The sequence below is a fragment of the Sus scrofa genome, chromosome 1, assembly GCF_000003025.6.
Source record: "Sus scrofa isolate TJ Tabasco breed Duroc chromosome 1, Sscrofa11.1, whole genome shotgun sequence".
In the NCBI taxonomy this organism is placed as follows: domain Eukaryota; kingdom Metazoa; phylum Chordata; class Mammalia; order Artiodactyla; family Suidae; genus Sus; species Sus scrofa.
Genome location: NC_010443.5, coordinates 182,356,501 through 182,375,840, shown reverse-complemented (window position 1 = coordinate 182,375,840; position 19,340 = coordinate 182,356,501). Strand labels below are relative to the sequence as shown.

At 40.1% G+C, this 19,340-nt stretch overlaps 1 protein-coding gene across 6 annotated transcripts in view; it reads right to left on the bottom strand.

Moving 5' to 3' along the window:
* Positions 1-18,244, bottom strand: part of STYX (serine/threonine/tyrosine interacting protein) — a 50,196-nt gene extending 31,952 nt beyond the window's left edge. The window contains exons 1-3 of one of the 6 annotated variants that reach the window (XM_003121793.4): positions 17,860-18,244; positions 2,046-2,078; positions 401-454 (exon numbers count right to left, since the gene is read on the bottom strand). In XM_003121793.4, the coding sequence (XP_003121841.1) occupies positions 401-454; positions 2,046-2,078; positions 17,860-17,916 (144 nt within the window). In that variant the 5' untranslated portion in view covers positions 17,917-18,244. Of the gene's footprint in view, positions 1-400; positions 455-2,045; positions 2,079-17,557; positions 17,790-17,859 lie in introns of those variants that run through there. The other 5 variants (XM_005659958.3, XM_013993418.2, XM_005659959.3 and 2 more) reach the window with 5 other exon arrangements.

Genomic DNA, 19,340 nt, shown 5'->3' with positions numbered 1-19,340 from the left:
AGTAACAATTAGGGTTAATACGCAATATTAATGGACCCTTCCCCAAATAAAACTCTGCTAAAAAAAATTTACTCCAGGAGTTTCCATCGTGGATGATGGGAAACAAACCTGACTAGTATCCATGAGGAGCAGGTTCGATCCCTGGCCTCGATCAGTGGGTTAAGGATCCAGCGTTGCCACGAGCTGTGGTGTGGTGTAGGTCGCAGAGGCGACTTGGATCCGGTGTTGCTGTGGCTGTGGTGAAGGTCAGCAGCTGTAGCTCCGATTCAACCCCTAGCCTGGGAACCTCCATATGCCGCAGGTGCGGCCCTAGAAAAGACAAAAAAAAAAAAAAAGAAAAAATTTACACCAAGCAGTTGGTTAATAAGGTCTCTTGATGAGCCTAATCTAAAGTTCATACCTTGCTTTTCATAGCAGAAGAATATGGGCCTAAAAACAATCCAGGCAAAATTTCCTAGAAAAAAAAATTGAGATATTTACCATCAGCAATGTAAATCTGTACAAAATATGTACCATACAAATGGATCTGTGGAGTGTTTTCATAGTTGTTACAATAATTTGCTAAAAAGCTTGCTAATTATGGAGTATTTTTTAGCTACAATGAGCAAATGATTGCGAAGACAAATGCAGATGTGCTTTTATATAATCAAATGACACATTTAAAGTTGAAATACAGTTCTGAAAAGTCAGGTATTTGAATTTCGATAGTGCTTTTTATAAGCACTTTGGGTAAAATTAGTACATCATATTGCAGTTTTATTAAATTAATAAAACACCTCTAATCTTACTTCTATTCTCTGCTATAGTCTAGAAATAAAATAGGTATGAAGAAAATCGTCCCTTTGGAATGACACAAAAAAACCCTATTCAGTCAAATCAAAAGTAGCACAAGATAAAACAAGATTACAACTGTTACCTATGTAAAGTAGTACTGCAAAGTTTAAAAATAAAAAAGACCAGTGATTATTGACAGTTTCTACAATTAAAAAAAAAAAATACCTTCTGAATGGTAAATTAAAATTTATTCTTTGTGAATTCAATATTGAAAGTTTTCAGTCAGGCCATGTTATACCCTAAATACTAACAGTGTTTTTGTAGTTCAGCTCTATGGGACATCATAATTATTTGCATATAGGTCTGATTTCTCCTAACAACTTCTTGTGGCAAAAACTAAATTTTAACTCACATTTGCATTCCCCATACACCAAGTAAAATGTCCCAGGGGTAATCACATATTTTTAAAAAGTGAATTTTTACTAAGAGAAAAAGGAAACAGATCTTTAGAAGTCAATGGATTCCTAAGAAAGGGGAACATGGCATGACCTTGGGGCCAGCCAAGTTAAAATGCAAAAGAAATGCAAAACAAAAAAGTATTGCCATTGGGTTAACTATCACTAATTTCTTCATCCTATACAGTGAGTATTTAACTCAATTTTCTGGAGGATTGGTTGGAAATCAGACACAAAGAGGAACGATTAGTCAAAAGGGTGATTTGCTTTACAGTCAATTCTAAACTAGACAAACGTAAAAAGCAAAACTGCTTTCAAAAATACAAATAACATACCCAATTTTTCAGATGGAGAAATAGTAACTCATTAATCATACACATATATTACTAGGTTCATGGTTTAATCTAAGAGAGAAATTTATTTTCACATCTTTTTTAAGAGCCATGATTAACCTTAAACATGTTAATATTTAAAATACTCCTGGAGTTCCCATTGTGGCTCAGCAGAAATGAATTTGACTAGTATCTATGAGGACGAAGGTTCGATCCCTGGCCTTGGTCAGTGGGTTAAGGTTCTGGCACTGCTGTGAGCTGTGTCATAGGCAGGCAGCTACAGCTCGGACTCAATCCCTAGCCTGGAAACTCCATATGCCATGGGTGCGGCCTCCCAAAAATTAATTAAATAAAATAAAATACTCAGTGATGAACCTACAAATCATGAATCAACAGAACTCAAATTCTTTGTGAAATTAAATTATTTAATAATGATAATAACAATAATACAGCTTGGCTTGAATAAATGAGAAGGTTGTCATACCTGCATCTCTCGTCTCATAGGATAGGTCCATTCCTTAAAAATGGAAAAAAACATAAGAAAAGAAGTAAGTAACATTATGAAAAATGTTATCCAACTAAAGGTCAAAGATGTGATATATAAGTGCATGGATTTTTAAAGAATACACTGTACTTAAAGAATAGTCATAAAAATAGCAGATTCAATTGGCTTCACAAACTGAAAATTTAAGTGACAAAAAAATTAAGGTAATTCTTTAAATAATTTGGCTTCCAAAATTATGATTATGTTACTTCATACAATGGATGGACTAGCTCAATTATTATAAGGATAGATATATCAGAAGTTTCTCCCAAAAAAGATCTTATAAATTAGAGATAACAAGTAGATTTTTTTGTCATTCATGCCAGCGCTAATGAACTGATGGTATAGCAAAATCCAGTATGGAGAAAAACTCAGGAAGAGTGTTGTGATCAGTGAGAAATATGTACAATGGATGAAAGAGGAATGGAATGTGATAGGCATTTGCCATTGCTGATCTAAACTGCCAGATGCTTATCAAACAGCCTTCCCATATCTTACTTGGGTTTAAGAGTCCCTTTAAAGATACATTTCATAGAAGTATAGTGTTCATTGTAGGCATGCAGACTAAGACAAAGAAGTCAGAAAATAATTCAAAACACCAATGGCAAAAGACAGAAAATATTTTAAAAGTTAGTAAAAGAAAAAAGCAATTATGGTGAACTGATATAAAGAACAAAATACAGTACACATGGTCCTGATTTGCAAATGGACTACATTCCAAAGGTTTCTAACTCGGTTGCTTACAACTCTGAATTATAAATAGTAATTAGGTTTCTAAAGTTAAATCCGGGATTTTCCACTGTGGTGCAATGGAATCAGCAGAGTCTCTGCAGCCCCAGGACACAGGTCTGATCACTGGCCCAGCACAGTGGGTTGAAGGATCTGGGATTGCCAGAACTGCAGCTTAGGTTGCAACTGCGGTTCAGATCTGATCCCTGACCTGTGAACTCCATATGCCATGGGGCAGCCAAAAAAGGAAAATAAATAAGGTTCAAACTGCAAAAGAATTTTTTTTTTTTTTTTTTTTTTTTTGTCTTTTTGCTATTTCTTGGGCCGCTCCCGCGGCATATGGAGGTTCCAAGGCTAGGGGTCTAATCGGAGCTGTAGCCACTGGCCTACGCCAGAGCCACAGCAACGTGGGATCCGAGCTGCGTCTGCAACCTACACCACAGCTCACGGCAACGCCGGATCGTTAACCCACTGAGCAGGGGCAGGGACCGAACCCGCAACCTCATGGTTCCTAGTCGGATTCGTTAACCAGTGCGCCACGATGGGAACTCCCTGCAAAAGAATTTTTTAAAGAAACTTATTTTGAAATAATTTTAGAATTACAGAAAATCTAAAAAAATACTACAAGGAATTTCTTTTACCCTCCATCCAGATTCCCCAAGTCAGGGAAGTATTTTTAACACAGAAGGTAGAAAAATGTTGTATATTTCCAATGGAAAGAGTAAATAACATTCCTACAATGACAGCATTTTTTTTTTTTTAAGTAGAGAAGCAAAATACATTTTTTGTCTTTAATATTGAAAAATGGTCTCAGCAATGTAGTAGAAGTAGACTACAAACTCTGAGAAACCATCTCTGTAATGACTGTTAAAGTATATCTCTAAAAGTATCTTTAAATGCATAGCTGGACTAACAGAGAAAGGAAATCCCGGGACAGACGCATACTCGCAAACACAAGAAAACGCAAACCCAGAAAGGGTACTGAGAACTGAAACAGAGTATCTTGAAAAGATCTGCTGGTTTTTTCACACCCTTATATTTCTTTGCTTTTGTTTTGTTTTGTTTTGTTTTGTTTTATGGCCGCACTGGTGGCATATGGAAGTTTCCTGGCTAAGGTAGAATCAGAGCTGCAGTTGCCAGCTTATGCCACAGCCACAGCAACTCAGTATCCAAACTACCACAAAGGGAACTCTTCTGTTGTTTTAAAATGGAAACATAGGAGTACCCCCTGTCGCACAGTGGGATAAGAATGTGACTGAAGCAGCTCAGGTTGCTGCAGAGATGCAGCTTTGATACCTGCCCTGGTGCAGTGGGTTAAAGAATCCAGTGTTGCCATAGCTGCATCCTGGATTCAATCCTTGGCCCAGGAACTTCCATATGCCATGGATGTGGCCATGAAAGAATAAATAAAATAAATGCATAAAAAAACTCATAAAGAAGGGTTAAAATGCCCAAATCTGGAGTTCCTTGTGGCTCAACAGTATGGAATCCAACTAGTATCAATGAGGGCACAGGTTCGATCCCTAGCCTCACTCAGGGGGTTAAGGATAAGGCATTGCCATGAGTTGTGGTATAGGTCGCAGATGAGGCTCGGATCTGGTCGTGCTGTGGCTGTGGTGTAGGCCAGCAGCTATAGCTCCAATTTGACCTCTAGCCTGGGAACTTCCATATGCCATAGGTGCAGCCCTAAAAAGACAAAAAAAAAAAAAAACAAAAAAAAAACAAATCTGAATAAGGAGCTCAATGAATTTTTATAAACATACACACCCATATAATCATCACTCAGATCAAGATTTCCATCATTCCAGAAAGTTCCCTCATTCCTCTTCTCAGTTAATATCTCCTCTTCAGAGGTAACCACTGATTTCTATTATTACAGATTTCAGGATTGTCTGTTCCGGCTTTTTTTTTTTTTTTGGTCTTTTTAGGGCTATATCTTCGGCATATGGAGATTCCCAGGCTAGGGGTTGAATCAGAGCTACAGCTGCCGGCCACTACCACAGCCACAGCAGCACAGGATCCAAGCCTCATCCGTGACCTATACCACAGCTCACAGCAACTCGGGATCCTTAACAAATCCTTAACCCTGGCCAAGGCCAGGGATCAAACCTGCATCCTCATGGATGCTAGTCAGATTTGCTTCTGGTGGGCCATGACGGGACCTTCGTGGCACTTCTTATAAATGGAATCATACAGCAGTAGTATTTTATGTCTGGTTTATCTCACTCAACCTAATGCCTCTAAGATTCATCCATGTTGTTGTACATGTCAGTAGTGTGTTCTTTCTGGTTGCTGTACAGTATACTACTGTATAAATATTCCATGATTTAATCATTCTCCTGTTGGTGGAGATTTAAGAAGCTTCCAGGTTTTCGCAATTATGAATAAAGGTATTATGAAAATTCTTTTTTTGTTGTTTTGTCTCTTTTAGGGCCACACCCTCGGCATAAGGAGGTTCCCAGACTAGGGGTCCTATCGCAGCTGCAGCTGCTGGCCTACGCCACAGCCACAGCAATGTGGGATCCAAGCTACATCTGCGACCTGTACCATAACTCATGGCAACACTGGATCCTTAACCCACTGAGCAAGGCCAGGGATCAAACCCATGTCCTCATGGATGCTAGTCGGGTTCATTACCACTGAGCCACGATGGGAACTCCATGAAAATTCTTTTATGTGCCCTTTAATGAACATATGCATTCATTTCTCTTGGATATATAAGTGGCAATGGAATGAATAAATCACAGAGTAGGTCTATATTTGGCTTTATCAGACAATGCAAAAAGTTTTCCAAAACCAATTTATGCTCCCACCAGCAATGTATGAGAGTTCTAGTCGTTCCACATCCTCACCATGGCCTTATTTTATTTTTTTAGGGCCAAAACCACAGCATATGGAGGTTCCCAGGCTAGGGGTCAAATCGGAACCTTAGCTGCTGGCCCATGCCACAGCCACAGCAAATCTGGATCTAAGCCGTGTCTGCGAACTATACCACAGCTCAAGATAATGCCACATCCTTAACCCACTGAGAGAAGCCAGGGATTGAACCTGCGTCCTTATGGATATTAGTCAGATTCATTTTCACTAAGCCATGATGGGAACTTCACCATGGCTTTTTTTAAATGATACTTTACGTGAGATAAAACCTAGGACCTGCTTAAAGTGGGCAGTCAGATCACAACCAAAAAAGTGGGACTTCAAAAGGCAACACCCTGTGCAAGCCCTCATCCCCATATAAATGAGTACTCTTGCCTTTCCTAGCTTTGATCCTGAGTAGGTGAGGGTAGTAAGAGTGGAGTGGGGTTTTCCTAATCACAATTTGGTCCTCACTGAGGTTAGAATTCAATTATCTTTCTGAGGCCAAGAGAAAATTTAAGGTCAAGTGGTCCTGGGTAGACAGTGTCTGTGGTATCTGTGGGTTCCTGAGAGAAGCCAATGCATCTTTCTGGAAAAACATACCCTAAACCTAGATCAGAAACAATTCAAACAGGTAAGTTCTAATGAACTCACAATAAAAAAGTCCATTAAAGATAAAAAAGAGGAAATGAGCCACCATAAAAATCGATACAACTGAATCACATCCACAAAGACCGCAGATAATGATTCCATTAATGAAAAATGCAACACATTTAATATAGTTAAAGAAATAAGAGTATCACAGTATGACCAAAAATTAAGAAACTAATTTTTTTTTTTCTTTTTCGGCCAAACCTATGGTATGCAGAAGTTCCCAGGCCAGGGATTGAACCCACATCACAGCAGCAACCTGAGCCAGAGAAGTGATAACATCAGATCCTTAACCCATCATGCCATCAGGGAACTCCAGGAAACTAAATTTAAGAGAATCAAAAGGAATATGTAGACATGAAGAAGTACGATTAAAATGAAAACTCACCAGATAGGCTAAATAGAAGAAAGGACACAGATAAAGAGAATTTGTTAACTGGAAAACAAAACTACTGAAATAACCTAAATTCAAGATTGGAAAATATAAGCAGTTCACAGACATATAATATAGAATTAAAAGGTCTAACACCCATAGAATCTACCTTCCAAGAAGGAGGGGTGAGAAAATAAAGGAGGAATATACAAGGTATTAATGAGAAGTTCCCAAAACTGATTAAAGACACCTTGGAAACAGAACAGTAAATCCCAGCATGATAAGAGAAAGAAATGTGGGGGTAAACAGTGAAATAGCAGCATAGCAAACACAGAAAAAAGAATTTCTTTTTCCAGATTAAAAGCAAATAGAAAAATGGAAAAGAACAGAGGCCAGAAGAACTAAACATATGCAGTCAATTGATTTTCCTGAAAGACACCAAGGTAATTCAATATTAAAAGAAGTCTTTCAACAAGTGGTACTGGAACAAGTGGATAAATGTCTGGAAAAATAAAATGAATCTTGATCCTGACCACACCTGGGTACATACACACACAAACACATACATACCTCCTCATCTGTCTTCATTGCTATATCTATTTCCAACACTTGATGACAGTGCCTGGCACATAGCAGGCATTCAATAAATAATCGTTGAAAAAAAAAAAGTGAGTGTATAAACATAAATACAAAAATGATATACCTCCTACAATAAAACATAGAATATCTTTGGAACCTTGGGAAAAGCAAAGATGTCCTAAAGAGGGCACAAAAGGTACTAAGCACAAAGGAAAAACAATTTAGCAAATTTCACTTCACAAAAATTAAAAACTTCTGTTCAATGAAATATATTGCTAAGAAAATCAAAGATCAAGTCACAAAGACAATATCTGTAATACACATATTCAATAAGAGACTTGTACCCCAAACAAAAATTACACACCAATAATAAAGTGACAATTTGGAGTTCCCGCTATGCTGCAGTGTGTTATGAATCCAACTAGAGCAGTTCAAGTCGCTGTAGAGGTGAGGGTTGATCCCCATCCAGCACAGTGGGCTAATGTGGTGGAGGTCACAGCTGTAGCTCAGATTCAGTCCCTGGCCCAGGAACTTCCACATGCTGCAGGTGCGGCCAAAAAACAACAACAGAACAACCTAATTTTTAAAATGGCTAAGTAAATGAATCTCATTATGGAAGATATCTAAATGTCTAATAGCACATGAAAAGGTACTCAACATCATTAACCATTAGGGAAATACAAAGTAAAACCACAAGATACACCATTACATGCCTACTAATAACTACAGTTAAAAAATGACAACACTGAATGTTAGTGATGATGTGGAGCAAGTGGGACTCTCAAACATTGCTGAAAGGAGTATAAAATTAAATGTTAATCATACACCTACCCTATTAATCTAGCCATTCCACTACTAGGATTTACCAAAGAGAAATGAAAACATATGCCACAAAAAGACTTGTACAAGAATATTCAAAGCAGCTTTACTCATCATAACCCCAAGTAACCCAAATGTTTATCAATGATATATTCATACAATGAAATAGTATTCAGCAATAAAAAAGAATCAACTACTCACACACAATATAGATGAATTTCACAGATATTATGTTCAGAAAGAAGCCATAAATTAAAAAGTCCATTTTGCATTATTCCATTTACAAGAAGTTCAAGAATAGATAAAACTAAACTATGATTATAGAAATCATCATATTCGTTGCCTAATGTGGAATAGGGTAGAGGTTGCCTGGAAATGAATATAAAATAACTTTCTATGTTAGTAGAAATAGTCTATGTCTTATAGAAGCAGTAGTTACAATGGTATATATATTTATCAAAATTCACTGAATGTACACTTAACATCTATATTATCACGCTCCATGTAAATTTTATCTCTATTAAAAAAAAGAGAGGAGTTCCCGTCATGGCACAGTGGAAACAAATCCGACTAGGAACCATGAGTTTTCGGGTTCGTTCTCTGGCCTCACTCAGTGGGTTAAGGATCCAGCATTGCTGTGAGCTGTGGTGTAGGTTGCAGACACAGATCAGATCTGATGTTGCTGTGGTTATGGTGTAGGCTGGCAGCAACAGCTCTGATTCAACCCTTAGCCTGGGAACCTCTATATGCTGCGAGAGCGGTTCTAAAAAAAGCAAAAAAAAAAAAAAAAAAAAGGAGAGATCCGGACAAACAAGACAGATTACATAAAAAGCAAAGGCAGTAAGACTGACCTTGACTTCTCAACTACAAGGATGGAGCGCCAGAAGACAAAAGAATAATACATTAAAAGTGGTGAAATAAATAACTGTTAGTCTAGAATATATGCTGAGAAAATCCTCTTTCAAGGAGTAAAATAAAACACAATTCCAGGAGTTCCCGTCATAGCTCATCAGTAACAAACCCGACTACAGTATCCATGAGGACACAGGTTCGATCCCTGGCCTTGCTCAGTGGGTTAAGGATCCGGCAATGCCTCGACCTGCGGTGCGAGTAAAAGATGTTGCTCAGTTCCTGCATTGCTATGGCTGTGGTATAGGCTATAGCTTAGATTCGATCCCTAACCTTGGAACTTCCACATGCTGTGGGGGAAGTCCTAAAAAAAAAGACAATTCCATTAAAAAAAAAAAAAGTTTACTACCAGCAGACACTTATTAAAGAAACTTTTAGATGTTTTTCTCAAGAAAAGGTACTACTGTCTCTATTTTACATTTCTAGTTTAGGCACAGAGAGCCTAGTTACCTGACTTCCAGTAGTCTGACTCCTAGAGTCCATTCTCTTAATCACTAAACTATACAGTTTTTCAATGTAAGAAAAAACTATATAACATATAGTTATATTTAAACAAATATTGACTATATAAAATAATAATTATAGAGATTAACAGAATAGAAAAATATATGGAATTTACAAGCCAGTAGAGAGGGAAATGTAATCAAATTATACAAACCGAATGTTTACCTGCTTTAACTTACCAATATGTTATAACCTTTTTATATTAAACATTTTTTAAAGAAGTTAGGCTCTGTAATTTTAGTGGAACCCCTAACATTGAGCATAGAGCCTGTCACAGAATAAGCATTGAGGAGATCCACAGCACGAGATTCTATGGATCTTATTTCTTTTTCCTTTCTTTTTACGGCTGTAGGTTGGATGCTCCTGGCTGTTGCAACACTGGATCCTTTAACCCACTGTTCCAGGCTAGGGATTGAACCCTCACCTCCATATGGACCATAGCCACTGCAGTTAGTTTCTTAACCAACCATGCCACAGTGGGAACTTACCTTCCTAAAAAAACTTATCAGAGCTATGAGAAAGAAGAAAACCATTAAAAAAATGAGTTACTGTTGTGGCTCAGTGGGTTAAGAACCCAACTAGTACCTATGAGGATGCGGGTTTGATCCCTGGCCTTGCTCAGTGGGTTAAGGATCTGTCATTGCCTTGAGCTGTGGTATAAGTCTAAGACACAGCTTTGATCTGGTGTTGCTGGCCAGCAGCTACAGCTCCAATTTGACCCCTAGCCTGCGAACTTCCATATGCTGCAGGTGTGACCCTAAAAAAAAATAAAGAAAAAAAAAAGAGAGAGAAAGGAAAGAAACATGTTCTTTGGAGTTTGCCTAAAATGAAAATTCCAACTATGTGTGATAAAAGAAGAAAAACAGGGAACACATATAGAGAAATGGTGTTCATATTTCTAGGGAATACTAATGCAATATGCCAAGGCACTTATAGCCACAGAATAAATACATGCTTCTTTCTGGTATATTCTGGTTCATCAATTTTACCTGAAGATTTTTTTTTTTTCCTGGAGAAAAAAAGTGTTTTCAAAAAATGACACTGGAGTTCCCTTTGTGGCTCAGCAGTTAATGAATTTGACTAGGATCCATGAGGAGGCAGGTTTGATCCCTGGCCTCACTCATAGGTTAAGGACCCAGCATTGCCAGTGAGCTGTGGTGTAGGCAGAAGATGCAGCTCAGATCCTAAGTTGCTGTGGCGGTGGTGTAGGCCGGTGGCTATAGCTCCAATTCGACCCATAGCCTGGGAACTTCCATATGCTGTGGGTGTAGCCCTGAAAAGCCAAAAGAAAAAAAAAAGAAAAAAGAAAATGACACTAATTAAAACTTTTATATTAAACTTGAGCATATGGAATAGAATTTTAAGGGAAACAGGTTTCAAATGAATTTTGAGCTTACCATTAGTTGTATTCAATAGAACATATACGTTGTTTTTATAGAAGAGATATTATAGGTGTAAAAAGCAAGCTATATGGGAGAATGAAAAATTACTCCTATTCATAGGACAGATAAACATGTAGCCTACTTTAGTGAGCACGACCTGCTGTAACAGGCATGGATCCTTTGAAATCTAGAAGGCTTTTTCCCACAGAAAATTTCATTTGGAATAGTTCCTGGTACTAGCATCAGATTCTGCTCTCAGGAGCCTACCCTCTGTTTATCTAGCCCTGATTACTACCTACAGAACAAATCTTAAACCTGCCCCGTCTATCAATTTTGGCTTTAGTGTTCGAAATCAAGATTTTTTATTTCTTTTGGTCCTATCTGCATCATGTGGAGTTCCCAGGCCAGGGGCTGAACCCATGCCACAGCAGCAACTTGAGCCACTGCAGTGACACAAGATCCTTAACCGGCTGTACCACAAGGGGATTCCCTAACTTGAACGCCTAGGTCAAGATTTTAAAAGTCATCCATACTCACAGTCCTGCTCTACCAGACACTTATCTGTCTGAACATGTTTTAAATAACCAAGTCTTACCTGTATCATACTCAATCTTAATCTCGGCCCACCCACACTGTTTCTAAAATCCATCACTTTAGAGAGGGTAGTATTAATGGGGCAGACTGCCATTATTGAGTTACTACCGTAGTTTATTAGTAGAATCAATTTCCCAAACTTTGATGATTAGCCAAATTATCTAACTATATTTTTCAAAGTAAAGCAAGCCAAGGAAGACAAAAATAAGCTTTACTGTGAAACACACCATGCTTTTTTTTTTTTTTTTTTTTTTTTGTCTTTCTGCCTTTCTTAGGGCTGCTCCCCCGACATATGGAGGTTCCCAAGCTAGGGGTCTAATCGGAGCTGTAGCCGCCGGCCTATACCAGAAGTACAGCAACTCAGGATCCAAGCTGCGTCTGCAACCTACACCACAGCTCATGGCAACGCCGGATCCTTAATCCACTGAGCAAGGCCAGGGATCAAACCTGCAACCTCATGGTTCCTGGTCAGATTCGTTAACCACTGCGCCACGACAGGAACTCCCACCATGCTTCTGACAGAAATTAATTCACCAGTGAAAAATCCTTCGATCAATATGAGCTAGAAGGTACCACGTATTAAAACAACTTTCAGGCTCTCTTCTTCCTTCTCAAGTTAATGCAGTTATACGATCTATAAAATCACTCTTAGGGGATAGAAAAAATGCTATTAAAATGTTCGAAAATCAATAAACAAATAAAGATAGTCCTCTTCAGAATTTGCTCTTTCCTTTAGTTTCCATGCCTAGCTCAAGCTTTGCTTAAACCATAAGACCAAAAGAGATTTTCATTCTAAAAATGAGAGGGTTGGAGGGATGTGGAAAAGCAAAGGGGCATTTAAGTAAGATGCTTACAGAGTTCCTGCTATGGCACAGTGAGTTAAGGAACCAGCATTGCTGCGCCCATGGCTCAGGTTCCACCCCCTAGCCTGGGAACTTCCATATGCTGCAGTGTGGCCATCAGAATTATCTAGCTCTATCTTAAACCAATTAAAGCAGAATAGGGGCCAGGAATGGTTATACTTTAAAAGTTCCCTGGGTGATTCTACTCTACAGTCAGGTTAAAAAAGCACCATTCTAAACTTAAAGGGGCTAGGAGAGGAATCCTCAGACACATTAAGTAATTCTTATTTTTGATTCTGTAAGAAGGGAATTAAAAGACAAAAGAAAATGGAAAGGATAACATTTAAGTTGCCAAATTGCAAATGAAATAAATTACATCTCACTTTCTCTCTGAAAAAAAGATAAAACATTAATTTTTGGGAGTTCCTGTCATGGCGCAGTGGAAACGAATCCAACTAGGGACCATAAGGATACGGGTTTGATCCCTGGCCTCACTCAGTGGGTTAAGGTTCCAGCATTGTCGTGAGCTGTGGTGTAGGTCGCATATGAGGCTTGGATCTGGCACTGCTGCAGCTAAGGAGTAGGCTGGCAGCTATGGCTTCAATTAGACCCCTGGCCTGGGAACCTCCATATGCTGCAGGTACAGCCTTAAAAAAAAAAAAAAATAATAATTTTTGAATTAGCAATAGCCCTAACTATTCAACTAATTTGTTTAGAAATTGTTACCATAGGAGTTCCCATTGAGGCGCAGCAGAAATGAATCTGACTAGGAACCATGAGGTTGTGGGTTTGATACCTGGCCTCACTCAGTGGGTTAAGGATCCGGCATTGTGGTGGGCTGTGGTGTAGGTCGCAGACGCGGCTCGGATACTGCATTGCTGTGGCTGTGGCGTAAGCCAGAAACTGTAGTGCTGATTAGACCTAAGCTTAGCCTGGGAACCTCCATGTGCCTCAGGTGCGGCCCTTAAAAAAAAAGAAGAAAAAGAGGAGTTCCCGTTGTAGCGCAGTGATTAACAAATCCGACTAGGAACCATGAGGTTGTGGGTTTGATCCCTGGCCTTGCTCAGTGGGTTAAGGATCTGGCGTTGCCATGAGCTGTGGTGTAGGTCGCAGATGTGGCTCGGATCCCGCATTGCTGTGGCTCTGGCATAGGCCGATGGCTACAGCTTCGATTGGACCCCTAGCCTGGGAACCTCCATATGCCACGGGAGTGGCCCTAGAAAAGGCAAAAAGACAAAAAATAAATAAATAAATAAAAGAAAAAGAAATGGTTGCTGTAAGTTGCTCTTTTTTCTTCACATGTAAAAAATACTACTTTTTAAGTATTTAAGTAGTATTTTTAAATACTACTAATTAAGATTCTTTCATTAATTCAACATTCATCAAGCTTATGATGTATATCAAATACTATTAAATGAAAGAAACAGTGGCTCCCACTCCTGGGCATTTATCTAGAGAAAACCTTGACTTGAAAAGACACATGTACTCTGATGTTCACTGCAGCACTATTTTCAATAGCCAAGACATGGAAACAACCTAAATGTCCATCAACAGAGGAGTGGATCAAGAAGGTGTGGTACATATACACAATGGAATATTACTCAGCCATTAAGAAGAACGAAATAGCGGCATTTTTAGCAACATGGATGGACCTAGAAACTATCATGCTAAGTGAAATCAGCCATACAATGAGACACCAACATCAAATGTTTTCACTGACATGTGGAATCTGAAAAAATGACAGACTGAACTTCTTTGCGGAACAGACGCTGACTCACAAACATTGAAAAACTTATGGTCTCCAGAGGAGACAGTTTGGGGGATGTGCTTGGGTTGTGGGATGGAAATTCTGTGAAATTAGATTGTTATGATCATTAAAAAAGTAAATAAATTTAAAAAATAAAATAAAATGTAAAAAAAAAAGAAAGAAAGAAAGAAAGAAAGAAAGAAAGAAAGAAAGAAAGAAAGAAAGAAGGAAGGAAAGAAAGAAACAGTGGCAAGAATTTATTGGTGCCTAAAGTTCCCTTTTAGGCTACCATGGAAATCAGACATTGACCAAAATTATAAGTATGATAACTGTTACAAAGGTAGGCATAAATATACCAAGTGCAACAGAGGTTTATAAATCTGCAGGATTAACTAGTCTGGAGAATGGGAGAGGGGACAGGAGGAATTGGCGAAATCAGGGAATGCTTCTCTGAAGAAACAATGCCTCAAGTGAGATCTAACCCAAGAGCAAGTAGTTAATTAGGTGAGGGCAAGGGGAAGGCTGGCAGTCATGGCAGGGGAAAAGAGTAACATGAAGGTCCTGAAGTAGTGAGGGCAGGGAGGAATTAAAGGATTCCAGAAACTGAGAGAAGATGAATATGGACAAGGCATACAGAGAATGGAGCAAGAGGAAGAGCAGCTTATTACTAGGGAGGTAGGCAGATGCCAGTTCATTCAAGATCATGCAGATGATAAATTACGGGTTTGAATTTCACCCTCGAAACAATGGGGAATCACAGCAGTTTAAAGAAATGACAATCTTTCTGCAAACTGATCTAAACAGAACTAATTTTTTTTTTTTTTTTTTAGCTGCACCAGTGCCATGTAGAATCTCCCAGGCCAGGGGTCAAACCAGCTGCAGCAGCAACCCAAGCCACTGCAGTGACCACACGGGATCCATAACCTGCTGCGCCACAAGAGAATCTCCAACACTGCTAAATGTTTACTAGCCCTGTCCTATAAGGAGTGCCCTGACCAGTATTTCAAGAAACTTGGAGGTAATATTTTTATAGAAGTGATCATCAAGCTATCATAGCCTGATTACACCAATCATTACGAGCCTTCATTGAAATCCCACTACTTGATTTTTTTTTTTTTAACTAAAATAAGGTTTGGATTCTGATGGTAGTGCTTCCTATGTGTACAGAACTATGCTAGCTTGTCATCTGAACCGTGTATGACCATTTGCCACTTAACATAACTCACTAGAAATTAGAAAATCAACATTCTGTTTTATTAGTTTATCATGAGTCCTATTTAATGGTTATTTATAGTTTTGTCTGCTCAGAGAGCATCCTCCATCTTTTGTGGAAATGCTCCTCTGCTTTTGGTGGGAGAGCTACCAATGATAAACTTTACTCCCCCAAACCAGTAAGTGAGTACATGACCTAGACTGACTCTTAACTGTATTCATCCCTTCCTGGCTCTCTCGACTCTTTCAAAGAATAGGCACATGACCTAAATTGGGCCAGCCCTCTAGGTTTTAAACAATGAAGCTTATAGAAAGGCACTTTTACTCCTCAGTGTGAAGGCTGTAAAGATGTGATCCTCTTGAGCAACTGATGGCAAAACTCCATTATCTGAAGAGAAGCCCAAGAAAAAGAACAGACCCTGAGAGAAAGTAGAGACACGCATTAGTGAAAACCATAGGCAGTTCTGATGCATTATAATACTATCTAGTCAAGTCCCTGAGACCAACTGCATTTCAAAGTTTCTGGCTTTAGTTACTTTTATTTTTTGCTTACTTTCCTCTGGTTTTGTACCTCCAACCAAAAGACAACAAACATCCAGTGCTATGAAATAAGGAATGATTTGGCTTTCAATATATGCATCACTATATACCAGGTTTAAGCATTACTTCTGTCCAACACAAGAAAGCTATATTCCTCATAAAAATCTTTGCAGGGATAAAATATATTATTTACACAATAAAAGACTAGGAGTTCCTGTCGTGGCGCAGTGGTTAACGAATCTGACTAGGAACCATGAGGTTGTGGGTTTGATCCCTGGCCTTGCTCAGTGGGTTAAGGATCCGGCATTGCCGTGAGTGGTAGTGTAGGTTGCAGATGCAGCTTGGGTCTGACGTGGCTGTGGCTGTGGCTGTGGCCAGCAGCTGCAGCTCCGATTTGACCCCTAGCCTGGGAATCTCCATATGCCACGGAAGTGGCCCAAGAAATGGCAAAAAGACAAAAAAAAAAAAAGACAGATAAAAGGTCTGTAAACATTTTAAACTAGAACTATTAAGATTAGAACAGGAAAGAATTGAGGTGTATTAAACAGGACAATAAGGAGTTCCCGTCGTGACACAGCGGAAACAAATCCGACTAGGAACAATGAGGTCGCAGGTTCAATCCCTGGCCTCGCTCAGAGTCACCGTGAGCTGTGGTGTAGGTCGCAGACGCGGCTCAGATCCCGCCTTGCTATGCTCTGGCATAGGCCGGTGGCTACAGCTCTGATTAGATCCCTCGCCTGGGAACCTCCATTTAAAAAAGAAAGGAAAAAAAATAAAATAAACCGGACAATAAATTAAGAATCAGGAGATCAAGGTCGTCACTGTCTTGTGCTGGGCATATTATTTATTCTTAGTAAGGTACAATTTCTTAACCTGAAAAGTGGGAAGGCTCTACATTATTTCTAAGTTGATGCCAGTGCTGAAATTACTCAATCATTTTCAGGATGTAAAAGCATCCTCTTCTTTCACATTATTTCATATAAAACAAAGAAAAAAGTGTTAATTCATTTTTAACCTAACCTAAATTCTACTTTTTCCCCCCATTTAAGAGTCCACTCTTAAAACACGAAATTCTCAAGGATTACTACAAGCAAAACATCCCTCCCAAATAAAAAATGTGAACCATAAGTGAAGATATTCAATAGAATGAATATTTGGTATAAATTGAATGATCTCTTAAAAACAGAAATTTTAGATTTCTTTCTTTCTTAATTCAACTAAAGCATAACTGAATATCCTTGTCCTGTTACTAATACAGTCTTGAGAAAAATTCTAATTTAGTAGTCTGAAATACCATAAAGTACTCTAAAAATAAATGGGAGAAAACTCAATACAAACGTTAGAGAGGAAAGAAATACGGTAGGGTAAAAAGAACCCCTAATTAGAAATCCAGAGATCCCAAGTTATTAAGAATTTTGCTCTTCATATTAACTTCCCTCCAAACGGCAAGTTTTTCGAATGAAGTTTTCCGTTTCAGATGAGCTAGTTTTGTGACATTTTTATTCTTCTTCAAAAACACCAAAAATCAAACCAAAACAAACCAACTGCCTCGGGAAACTTTCTGAAGGCACACGTCCAGGCTCAGGACCCAGAATCTATTCCACACGTGGGGCAATGGGTCCCACAACAGAATCGATGACACCAAACACTATCCCTCAAAACGACATTAAAAACATTACTCTCGCATTGCCTTGGCCATAAAAGAGGAACCTTACTCCGAGTAAGTCCTCGACGCCGAACCTGGCAGGGAGAGGACAGCTTTCGCCCGACTACCTCAATCAAGAAGAGCAGACGGCCCCTGCCAGGAGTCCACGGAGAGAAGAGGAACTAGTCAGTGAGCCAGGGTTGGGGCTGACGGCCTGGGAGCGCGAGGCCCCGCCCCGAGGTCCCGGGACGCCCTCAGGAGGCCACAGGGCTCCCGAAACCCGGAGGCTTCGACGTTTGGGGCCTGGGGTCGCCCCTCGGCCGAGGAACCACAAGAGGAGGCCTGTGCGTGGCAGTCACCGGATGGACTCACCTCGGCGTCTTCTTTGCACTGCGGGAGCGAGGGGAACTCCAGCTTCACGTCCTCCATGGCCCAGGCCCGCCGGCTTGTGGGTGGGTGGGGTGGGAGTGGGAGTTACCGGCCGACCGACCCTGGGGCTGGCAGTGGCGGTGAAAGGAAGGAGGGCGGGTGGACCAGAGGACTGATGAGTAGGCAGCGGGCTTACAACTAACACACGCGGACTAAAGAGTTCCAGCGACTCCGGCGGCGGCGGCGGCGACAGCCGGGAAGAGGAGAGTTGGGCGGCTCGTGCCCGGCCGCCATGCTGTTGCCGTCTCCCTCCCCCACGAATCTCCGCGCCCCTCAGGCCGCCAGGCTCTGGCACCAACACTAGCCCTACAACCGTCTCCTCCTTCGCGCCGTCCCAGCCAATCCCAGCCCACGCTCGCCTTCTGCCCGCCCCACGCGGCCGCCAGGTGTCAGCGCGCCGCAACCCCGCCCCTTCGCGAGAGCGCAGACGCGGGGGGGCGGGGCACCAGAGGCGCCGCAGCGGGAGCTCACCCCCTGTAGAGGAGATGGGGCTGCGGAAGGCAGAGGGGTAATCCGAATCCGCTCTGCCCCTTCGAGATTAACAACGGGGAAAACATCCTAGTCACCATAAACTGGCAAAGGAAACTACATAGTTTTCTCCCCCCCTCAGAATCCTACCCAGTCTGTGGTGAGTTTATAACCAAAAGAGTAATGAATGAAGTTTCATCTGAAAATTGTTATGCTGCAAATGAAATACCATCACTTTTAAGCAAATCTAAACGGTGCACTTTTTTTTTTTTTTTTGGTCTTTTTGCCATTTCTTGGGCCAGTCCCGCGGCATATGGAGATTCCCAAGCTAGGGGTGGAATCTGAACTGTATCGGCCAGCCTACACCACAGCCACAGCAAATCGGGATCTGAGCAGCGTCTGCGACCTACACCACAGCTCTCGGCAACGCCAGATCCTTAACCCACAGAGCAAGGCCAGGGATCGAACACGCAACCTCATGGTTCCTAATCGTCATTCGTTAACCACTGAGCCATGAAGGGAACTCCTAAACGGTGTACTTTTAAGAATACTTGGGAATAGAAAACAACTAGAAAATATCAAGAAAGAATAGCAAGTAGAAAAAATTGCTAATAGAAATTGCACATAATACTCAAGAAAGTTTTCTTACTTTAATGCTAAACTTAACACTTCACCTTATTATTAAACTACATGGCTTTCAATATCTTTTTAAAAGGATTTTGAGTCAGTTAATATTATAATTTGCACATAATACTCAAGAAAGTTTTCTTACTTTAATGCTAAACTTAACACTTCACCTTATTATTAAACTACATGGCTTTCAATATCTTTTTAAAAGGATTTTGAGTCAGTTAATATTATACTTTTAATAAAGTTTAGGTATATGGTACTTCTTCTGGGCCTAGTATCTTTTTTGGTTTTTAACAGATGAGGAAAATCAAACTTAGAAGTAGAGG